The 10515-nt window shown below is 59.9% G+C and overlaps 1 protein-coding gene across 1 annotated transcript in view; it reads left to right on the plus strand.

The window, feature by feature from the left end:
* Window positions 1-105: 105 nt before the first annotated feature.
* Window positions 106-10515, plus strand: part of KIAA0930 (KIAA0930 ortholog) — a 33366-nt gene continuing 22956 nt past the window's right edge. The window contains exon 1 of the mRNA XM_021687460.2: window positions 106-226. Coding sequence (XP_021543135.1) covers window positions 163-226 — 64 coding nt within the window. The 5' untranslated portion in view covers window positions 106-162. The remainder of the gene's footprint in view (window positions 227-10515) is intronic.

Below are 10515 nucleotides of genomic sequence, written 5' to 3' on the forward strand. Positions count from 1 at the left end.
ACCGAGCCCGGCGGCCGCGCAGAGCGGACGCCGGGCCGGGCCTGCGCCTCGGCGCCCGCGCCCGCGGGGCTCCGTGCCGGGCCGCCCGCCCTCCCCGCCGCTGCCGCCGCCTCCCCTGAGCCTGCGGGCGGCGCGGAGGCCGAGGAGCGGTCGCTGCAGCGCATGCTGCGCGCCATAGCCGAGGAGCGCGGCCGCCTCAGCCTGCGCCGTGAGGTCTGCGGCCTCGGTGAGTGGGGCGGGCCGGGGCCAACAGCGCCGGGGGAGTGCGCGCCTCCGGGGTCTCTGCGCGGGTCTCCGTCACTGCGTGTGTCTCTGTCCCTGTACGCGTCTCTGTCTCTGTGTCTCCGTCTCTGTGCCTGTCTCGGTCTCTGCGTGCGTCTCGGTCTCTCTGTGTTTCCGTCTCTGTGTGTTTCCGTCTCTGAGTGTGTCTCTGTGCGTGTGTCTGTCTCTCTATGTCTCTGTCTCTGCGTGTCGTGGCCTCCTCCATGCGCCCCCAGCTCACCACGTATAGGTTTTTCCTGCGTCCCTGTGTCTTGGTCTCTGATTTTGGTCCCAAGAGCGGCTCCGCACACTCATGTTCCTGGGTCTCTTCCTCTTTCCCGGGTCATTCCGTGTCTCCCTCTGTCTGTCCTTTCGAGTATGTCTGTTCACCCTTCTTCCTCTCCGGGGTTGTGGCAAGTCCCTGCCTTCTCTGGGAAGCCCTCCCCGGGGCTTCTGTGCCGCTGCAGGGAGTGTGGGCGTGGGATCTGGGGAGACCCGGAGCCCATCGCGGGGGTGGGGGGCAGGCCCCCTTCGGCTCTGGGCAGATTTCCCTGCAAGCGTGCCCTGGCCACCGTCCCCAGCTTCCCGAAGCCTTTGTCTTCCCGCACCTGTCCGCACTGCCTTGCCTCCTCCCCATCAGCTCTAACTGGGGACCTGTTGGGCCTTGGCCCCCTGAACCCACCCACTTAGCACAGAGAGCAAGGCCTGCTGCCTCTGTGGGTGTGATCCTGCTCAGCCGGGGCCCTAAGTCCTACATGTGCTGTGGGGTGGGGTGGGGTGGGGTGGGGGTGCATGGTATTGTTTGGAAGAGCCCGGGACTGTTAGGTGTGGGTGGGGTCTCCCTGCTTGGCTGGGTGTGAGGTAATCGCTCCCGATGGATCCTGCCTAGACTGAAGCCCAGGAGCCCCCTCCCCTGTAGTGTGAGTTTTTCATTTTCTCCATGGAAAGACCCCTCCCTTCTTCCTGCAGGAATGATTTCATACCACATTGTCAGCTCCCCCATCCCCAATCTGAGCTGGGGATTTCTGGGGGTGGGGGGTGGGGGTGACAGCGTTGTGAAGGAGGGAATGTCAGCTTTGGAGATTCTACCTGTCCCCTTGTGGTTCACCATCGGGGAGTCCCAAAGAGCCAACACATCCCCTCTAAGGTCACAGCAGCCCTAGGGTTCCAGGCCCCACAGCAGGCCACGCCCTGGAGGCTAGTGAGGAGAGGAAATAACTTTGAATCCTCCTTTTTGTAGGAGGCAGGCTTACCTTAGCATAAGACCTGTCCCCTCAGGGAGCCGGACCCAGCCCAGCCTGTCCCAGGAATGACCTTTCCTTATGGGCAGGCATGGGAGTTGGGGGGGTGGGTTGTGCCTACCAAGTAGGATGGACCAGGAAGTGGGGTTCTCAGGTGTCTTTTCTGAAAAAAGGTGTCATGACTTAGTTTTGCACAGACGTTGAAGGATCCTCATTAGTTCATTCAGCAAACGTTCACTGAGCACCTACTGTGTGCCAGGCCGTGTGCCAGCCTGGCAGGTGCACCTGCCACCTGGCACAGGATGTCTGAAATAGGAGGGGTCTGAGGGACCATCTGCTGCAGGCCCCTCAGCCCTGCTTGCTCAGAAGCTCCAGGCAGCCCCTCCCTACTTCCCCGTGAGCACGCTCCCACTGTCCTCGGACCTCTGAGCACCCTCTCTCCCCTGTTAGGCCCTGTCCCAAGGAGCCTGCAGGGCCACTCCTTAAGGACAATAATAATTAATTCTAGCACCTGGCGTTTACAGAGAGCTTACTATGTGCAAGGACATTATGTCCACTCTGTCACTTTGATTCTGACTTTGCCAGAAAGGAATAGCATCTCCGTGTCACAGAGAAGGGGGAGACGTGCCTAGAGATGGTCAGTGAGGAAGTGGCAGACTGGCATTGACCCTTGGCCAGCCTGACCCCAGAGCCTGCCCCGTCCCTCCTCTGCCCCCCAAACGTCCCCAGCTAGGCCTCCCGGTGCCTGCGGCGCTGCGTCTGGGGAGAAGTGCCCCGTAGTTACCGGGTCTCGTGTCCTGGCACCCAGGCCTCCCTCCCACACAGGGTCTCCTGTCTTACCCCCGTCTTCCTGTCCGCCCGTCGCTTATCCCCCTGAACTCAGTCCCTGTAGTGCTCTGATGCACTGTGTTTTAGGCCTGCTGTTTTCCTGGACACAGGACACAGGACACCCTCCTCACCTGCCCCCCACACGCCTACAGGTGTCCCTTCAAGCCTCAGCTGCAATGCTGCCACTTCCTAGAAACCCTTCCTCCGCTTCCTGTCCCACTGCCTGGGCTCTGTGTACCGGGCGCAGGTCTGCGGGTTGATAGGGCCGATTATGGCCTTGGGACACAGGCCTTTATGACTGACCCCCCCCAGGCGGCAAGTGAGCCCCTCAAGGGCATGGCCCAGGCCGTGTCTCCTCAGTGCCCAGCACAGGGCACGTGCAGAGCAGGTGCCCAGGAAACATTTAGCAGACAAATGAGAGAACTTCTGGACTAGTAAATTAAGGGTGAGGGTGTCTGCAGAGAGTGGAATCTCAGCCTCTTAGCAGGGCGCATTTTGTCCATCTTTCATTTATCAGGTGAGAAATATGTTCAGAGAGGGCCAAGCTTAATAGTGACCTAATGCCAAAGTACAGTTAGGACCCAGTGGTTGGCCTGCGCCCCCAGGCGGGAACCCAGAACTTTTACATGGCCGGCAGATCACTCCCCCTTTCTTCTCCACTTTACAGCTGTGACAACCTGTTAGATTTAGGAATTTAAACCTCCCAGATTGTCGTTGTTGTGTAATTAAAGCTGAGATCATGCAGAAGCATGCCGTGTTCCCTGAGGTTGTTTTGAAAGTGTCAGGGAGCCTCTGGTGGCGACGCTTGACCCCAGACACACTGTTGTCACGTCGGAGTCACAGTGACTGTCTCAGATGGGGAGAGTGACTGGCCCCCCCACAGAGGGATTGTCGCTCGGCCATCATGATGAAAGGCACCTCGTAGATGCAGACCCGACTGTTGCATCTTTCCTTCAGCAGCGCTTGTGCTGGAAGCATCTTTTGAGGGCCAAGTGGGGGGATCGGGCCTGACCCTGCCTTGTGGGAGGCCACAGCTAAGTAGGGGAGAGAAGCCAGGGGCACGGGTGACAGCCAAAGTAGAGATCCTCCTGGAAGCAGCTGCTCCGAGCAGGATTTGGGGGTTTTATCCACAGGCAACTGCTTGTGATTCCAGGGAACAGATGAACCAAGCTGGCTGGCTGAGCGAGCTTCTGTGGGGCTCCGGGTTCTCTGAGCTGAGAGGCGTCAGGAGGTTCAACGCCCAGATGTTGTGGGGTGGAGACATCTGGACCAAAAGTGGGTAGAGATAGCCTGACCCTTCCTCCTGGGGCTTGGGCTCTCTCCTGGGCCCGGGGTGTCAGCTCCAGCACGCTGGGGCAGGAAGGTTCCTTTTCAACAGGGGCGGCACGCCACTGATGTTCCCCGAGGCCACGTGGACTTGACCCGGCCCCGGGACCTGGTGTCCATCACGGACAGGCAGGGGCCCCTCATGCTGCTCGTCTTTGGGCCCTGCCTAGGCCGCGCACTTGGTAGAGCTGCTCCTGCCTGGTCTCTGGCCCCCTTTTGGGTGGCCGAGGGCATTCTCTCTCTGGTGGCAGGGCTGTGGGGCCAAAGAGTGTTTCATGTTCCCTGTTTTCTTTTATTCTTGAAATAGTCCTATAAGGTGGGTATTGTTACACTCTTCTCTTTGTCCTGATGAGCAAAGAAAAGGCAGGTTTAGAGGTGAAGTAACATGTCCCCAGTCACCTGGCTGGGAAGTGGCAGAATCTGTCTAAGCCTAAGCTCTTAGCAGAGGTGGACCCCGCCCACACCTGTCCTCGGGGTTCCGGCAGCCTGGGCAACACAGGTGTGCACAGCTCCCAGGCAGGTGGATTGAGGAAGGGCCCAAGTTGACGTATGAGAGGTTCCCTCAGGGGGCACGGAGGAGGGAGCCCCCATAGCTGATGGGGGGTGTCGTGCGGGTTGTGGCCTTTGAGAGGGGCCGTGGCGGGGCAGGACCTGCCTGGGTGGAGGAGGAGAGGGCGGCCCCGCCGAAAGGGAAGCTGTGTGGGAGTTGGGGCTGCAGCAGTGGCTGGGCCCTTGGTCCGGCCTCGGGGAGTGTGGAGGCTGCCGTGGGGTGGCCTGCCCCGGACCCAGTGCGCCCACTGTGTGCCAGGCGCCCGGCAGCTACAGCATGGCCTGTAGAAGGAGGTTCTGGTAGTAGCCCATTTTGCAGATGAGGAAGGCAAAGCTTCAGAAAGCAAGCTGACTCACCCAAGGTCATGTAGCCGGGAGGTGGCAGGACTGGGGTCTGTGGAGCTCCAGCTGAGACCTGTCAGGTGCCCAGAGCCATCTTGCAGGGAGTTCATGGAATGAGCCAGAAGGTGTGAAGGGGGACACTGCCTTACAGTGAGCCTCTGTTCCTAGCTAAACACCCGCAGACGCCAGGCGCCCAGGGCCGGTCTGTGAATTGGGAAACGAACCGTGCAGCCTTGGCCCAGCCCGTCACCGTTTTGCTAGGTGCAGTGCGGCTGGGCATCCATGGTGGGTGGGGGATTTTGGTGGGAGATGAGGCTGGAGGGGAAGACCGGGGGCCTGAGCCTCTGCGCAGTGGGGATGACAGGGTCTGGAGGGCTGTGGGAATTGTATGAGGAGTGCCAGCTTCATGGGGCAGCATGAGGAGAGAACGAGCCATGGCAGGTAGGGACCCAGCCCAAGCCGCGGCACAGAGTCAGACCCGATCCTCGCGGTTGCGCTTGTCATTAGGAAGGACGCAAAGCGCCTGGCCCGGTGCCCACACACGGAGTTGGGGCTGCACACATGCTCTGGGGTGCGGCCCGCTGTGCACTCCCTGGGGAGGGTCTCCCGAGGCTCCCTGGGGCCCCCAGCCCTCCAACCCAACTAAGGGAGGCCGAGCTGGTCCTGGGCCCGTGCTGTGGGAGGAAGTGTGACCGTTTGCAGTGGTGGGGTGCCTCTTTCGGTTCCTGGGCCTATTTTTAAGGCCTGTGGGTTCCGGCCTCTGGCCGTTTCTGGGGCTGGAGCAGCCTGCAAGGCTGTGCTGTGGTTCTCTCCCGAGGCAGGGACTCTGCGTCCTTTGAGGGAAACCCGAGGACTTTGGACCTCACCCTCTAAAGAGCCCCGGGGTCCCAGCTGCAGGGAAGTCTCCGCCAGGCCAGAGTGTTCTGAGTGTGTGGCACCCCCGGGCCCGCACGCGAGGGCCATTCTGCCCCCACTGTGTCCCCTCCTCGCAGTGTCTGCCGGCCTTACGTAAGCTTGCCTCCTTCGCTGAGCCGGGCAGGCCCCGGATACCGGCTGAGCCGGGAGGCCGCGGAGGAGAAGCCCCACGCGGGATCCTCGGTAAAAAACAGCCTCGGAATCCCCAAACAAATGTTTTCGCAATTAAAAAAATGTTCCATGCCACATTATAGAAACTGGAAAATTTAAGAGAATGGGAAAAAAATTACAGTTCCAATCACCCAGAGACGACCATTAACTTTGCAAAGTCTTGCTTTCCAATCTTTTTAAAGCCTTTTTAAAGAATTCTTGATGTTCTCTACATAAAGTTTCTTAGTCATGCTTTTTGACTTAAAATTTTACTAAAACATCTTCCATGTTGTTCAAACTCTAAACGTCATTTAAATGACTGCGAGACAGTTGAGTGGATGTGCCATCATTTACTGAATGGGTCTTATCTTGTGGGAAACTTAGCTTGGATCTAGTTCTTCGGCCGGGCTCCCGGTTTGGGCTCAGGCAGCAGAATGTCTTCTGGGTCACAGCCCACCCTGGGGGGGAGCCGGGATGGACAGGAAGGATCCAGAAGTCCACCAGCCTAACCCTGTGGCTTCACAGACAGCGGGGTGAGGCTCAGAGAGGACCCCGACACAGGTGGGTCCCAAGGGCCAGAATGAATGCCTGATTTGACCCTCCCCGCCAGAGCCCCTCCATGGGGGCAGCTGGAGGCCCATCAGTGGCAGGCCCGGGGCGTATAGAGCGGGGAGAAGCTCAAGCACAGCCCTCCCGGGGCCCTGTTGGCCACAGACGGGGGCTGGGATATTGCTGTTGGACCTGCAGATAAGGGGTTGGAGCTTTCAGAGTTGATCCGCCAGGGGTGAGGGCCGAGGTCAGGGGACGCCCAGCTTGGCGAGGAGCCTTTGCACTTGAGGGATGTCTGTTGGCAAAAGTAGAAAGGGGACTTCGTTTTTAATTTTTGGTCTTGTAGGTGGAGTTGCGGTTACTTGTTTATCTTTTTTTTTTTTAAAGATTTATTTGAGAGAGAGAATGAGTGGTGTGGGGGAGGAGCAGAGGGAGGGGGAGAAGCAGACACTCCACAGAACAGGGAGCCGGACGCGGGGCTCGATCCCAGGACCCCGAGATCATGACCTGAGCCGAAGGCAGACGCTTCACCGACTGAGCCACCCAGGCGCCCCCGGTTACTGTTTATCTTTAAGGCAAAACTCCTTTGCTTCTGGAGGTGCTTTGAATTTTGAAAAAGGCTTTTTATACTTGGGCAGGTTCTTAGGACAGAGGAAGTGAGGAAAGCAGAACATTCTGATGAAGAGCAGGCGTTACCTCACTAAGTAGGGAGGACCCCCACCCCGGGTTTGCACTCCTCAGCCCTCAGCCTGTCTGCTGGAGAGCCTCAGCCTCTTGGGTCTCTGCTTGGCGGTCCCTCTCCAGCTGTTTCCTGACCCCTTGAAAGAATCGGCACTCCCTGCCTTTCTCTTGACCACTGCTCTGCCGATTTCTGCCGCCAGTCCCTTGAGGCTGCACAGCCTGCTCTGTGTGTGGCTTCCCCCCCGCCCCCCCGCCCCAGGCTCCCCTCCAGGGCCGCCGATGCCCTGTGGGCTCAGGGTGGACTGCTTCATGAGAGCAGCCCAGGGAGGGGGCCCAGGGGCAGTACAGGGGGATGGGTCGGTGGACAGGTATCTGTGCCGTGACAAGGTGATCGTTTCTTGGGGGGTGTCCCTGGAGTGGGGCATTCCTCAGAGGGTCCTCCCTGGCAGAGACAGAGTGGGGAAGTGGGCAGAGAACGTTCCAAATTTAATTTTCCCCCAGTGCTGTGCTGCTTTAGGGAAATCCCTGCCGCTCTCTGGGTCTCTGTTCTCCTGGCGGGCAGGGTGCGGGTAGGATGACCGTCCCACCTCCACCTGGGGCAGAGGCCAGCCTCTAGACCTAGAGCATCAATCAGAGTGTCACGAGGCTGCCTGGGACAGGTGACAGGGCCCGGGGCCGAATCCAGGGGGCCTGTGGGGTGAGCGTGTGAACGCCCTTCCCCTGGCTCTGGGTTTCCTCTTATACAAAGCGGGGGAAGGCAGGTTGACCTGGAGCGCCGTTCTCACCCCGTGGGGTGGCGCATGTGTCCACCTGTGACAAGCAGGGCCGGTGACACCACGCCTCAGGGAGGTCACTGCCACCCAGGTGCTTTGGCTCAGGCGGACAGAAGTGAAACAGGAAGAGGCAGAAACAGGAAGAACCCCATATCCCACCCTCCACAAGGGGGAAACGAGAACCCTGTCGTCCCAGCACCCTGAGCCTCCACAGCCTCCGAGCCTCAGCCCCGTTGGCAGGGCCTCCTTGGGCGATTCTGGATTCCTCCTGACCCGGGGCGGAGGGGAGCGGCCCCCCATGGTGGGGCTCTGAGCTCTGGCTGCGCTCGCTGCCGCAGGGTGCAGGGATGTGGTGCCCTCCGGCCCGGCAGCCAGGTTCCTTGGGAGACCCACAGCCTGTCTTACAGGCCCCGTGTTTAATGTGTCAGCAAAGCAGTGAGTCAGGAGTTTGAATAAGGCCACAGCCCACAGAAGGTGGGACATTGACTGGGGAGCTGCTCTTTTGGCCCCGAACTGCTCTGCAGGATCGAAGCTGGAACGGTTTGCGGGGAGCGAGGTGGGGCGTTGAGTGACAGGGCTACGAGGGCTTTGCAGGCCTTGGTGTTTGGGAGAGTCCAGAGGATTGCCTTTGGAAACTGGGCCGTGGACCACTCTGGCGGACGCCCCACCTCAAGAGAGCGACCTTGAGGTCAGGGTCGGGGTTTATTTCCCTCTGTGCCCCGGGGGCCTCCCACAGAGCAGCTCCCAGAGCAGGTGCAGATCGACCCTGGCCTGGATCCCAGCCCCACCTGCCGTCGTGGTCCTTCTGGGTAACCTGAGTCAGGGCTCGGTCTCCTCCCCTGGGAAGTGGGCTATTGGGGTGACCCCCGCTGTGACCTGAGGGTTGTAAATGTACTTCAAGGATTTCGCCACACTGCGCGCTTGACTGCGGGTGGGGGTGCAGGGAGGAGGAAAGCCCTTGGCGGTGGAGGCTTTGGACGAGTTTCAGAGCTGCCAGGCTGTCCTCTGAGCCAGCTGCAGAGCGGAGCTTTGTCATCCTCACACATTGATTTGTTCAACCCTCGCCGACCCGCTCTTGTGGGCCCTGGGTGCCAGGTCCCGCTGCCAGCAAGGTGTCCTGTCTTGGCGGGGAGGGATGCTCAGGTGTTTGGAACCAGCGTGGAGGCTGTGGCTGGGAAGGCAGCCCCGGGCAGGAGACTTGCAGGGTGACATCGGACCAGTGACTCAAGCCATGAGCCTCCAGTTCCTCATCAGCTGAATGAAAACGCAACTTTACCCCACAGGGTGTTCCGGAAGGTGGAAAGAGGGGAGGTAGCATGAGGTGGGAGGGGTCAGGTGGCATGGGGGTCAGGGAAGCCATGGCGTGGGGGTGGGGGTGGGGGAGGTGACAGCTGAGGTGACACAGGGGTGAGTCGGGCATGGGCATGGTGGAGACCTATCAGTGGGGGGATGGCAGGCTGAGGATGCACAGGCGTTTGGTCCGGGAAGAAGGGCGGGGGACCATACTGCAGACTCTGGGGGGCTATCTGGACGACCTGGCTCATCTGGTGAAGGAGCCCAAACTTCAAGAAGACAGGGAACCGGGCAGGGGTATTGGGCAACTCCTGACCTGGCCACCTTGCATCCCTGAGACCCCATGCTTCCCTTAGGCCAGAGCAGAGCCATGGGCTTGCTCACGTGGGGACCCATCTGACCAGTACTTCTCATCTAAGTGCCTCATTCCTGCAGCCGGGGCGCCCCCGGCAGCGTCTTTGTCTCTTGTGCCCCAAGGGAGGGTCTTGAGCCAGCTGAGCACTGAGAGGCACGAGTTGGTGAAAGGCCTATTGAGGGGACCACAGAGGCCTATTCATTGTGCGCCCTGGCTGCAGGGGTGCGGGGGAGTGTCCAGGGGCCGAGGGCTGCCTGGGACTCTCCCCAGAGAGGCCAATTGACCGGCCCCCCACCTTTGGGAGGGGGCCAGGCGGAGCAGAGGCTGCTGCCGAGCCACGCGTGCTCTCGGGAGGCACCTCCCCACAGCAGCGACCCCATCTCCACCCCTCCCCGCCAGACCCTTTGGGGGCCCCCAGGCTTCTGAGGATGAACACAAAACCCCCAGCCCAGCGAGGAGGCCCTGTGATGTGGGGTCCTGCCCATCTGTGGCTCCCCCTGGGACCTTTCCCTGGCTCAGCCACAGCAGGGCCTTGAATGCTCTTCCCCTGCCTTCGCCCACTTCACCCGTCGGTTCGAACCCCCAGATGGGGAGCCTCCCTAGTGCTTCTGACTCGCGTAGACTCGGGACGTGGCAGCGCGCACACGCTTGTGTGAGGCGTTGACACATCATGCGTCCCCTGAAGCTCTAGGGGGCAGGGCCACACCCAGCTCCGAGCACCCGGCCCTCGGTCAGTGTTTGCTCCAAACCAGACCAGGTGTGGAGGGGGGGCGGGGGGTGCAAGTACCAGTGACCTTGGACAGCCCGTGTCCTCACTGGTAAATAAAGCTTGCTTCTCAGAGCGTTGACTCGGGAACGTGAGTATTTAGCACAGTGCCTGGCACAACTTTTAGTGTTATTTAAGTTCACGAGGTATTTATAAATATGCCATAGAGTGTTTGGACAACGGGAAGAGTAATTCCAGCGCTCTGGACCCTAACCTCCACGGCATTTGCTTTCCTTCCTTCCGTCTCGGGCGTAGTTTTTACAGCAGTTTCTTTCACGGAGGCATTTCTATACAGTTTTGTGGCCTGCTTTTTTCTGCTCTTTAAACTTTCTATCCTATGCATTTTTTCCAAGTAGCTGCACTGTTATTAAAAATATTTTTGTGGAGGGGCGCCTGGGTGGCTCAGTCATTAAGCGTCTGCCTTCGGCTCAGGTCATGGTCCCAGGGTCCTGGGATCGAGCCCCGCATCGGGCTCTCTGCTCAGCG

Source organism: Neomonachus schauinslandi, chromosome 5 (genome assembly GCF_002201575.2).
Source record: "Neomonachus schauinslandi chromosome 5, ASM220157v2, whole genome shotgun sequence".
NCBI classification, from domain to species: Eukaryota; Metazoa; Chordata; class Mammalia; order Carnivora; family Phocidae; genus Neomonachus; species Neomonachus schauinslandi.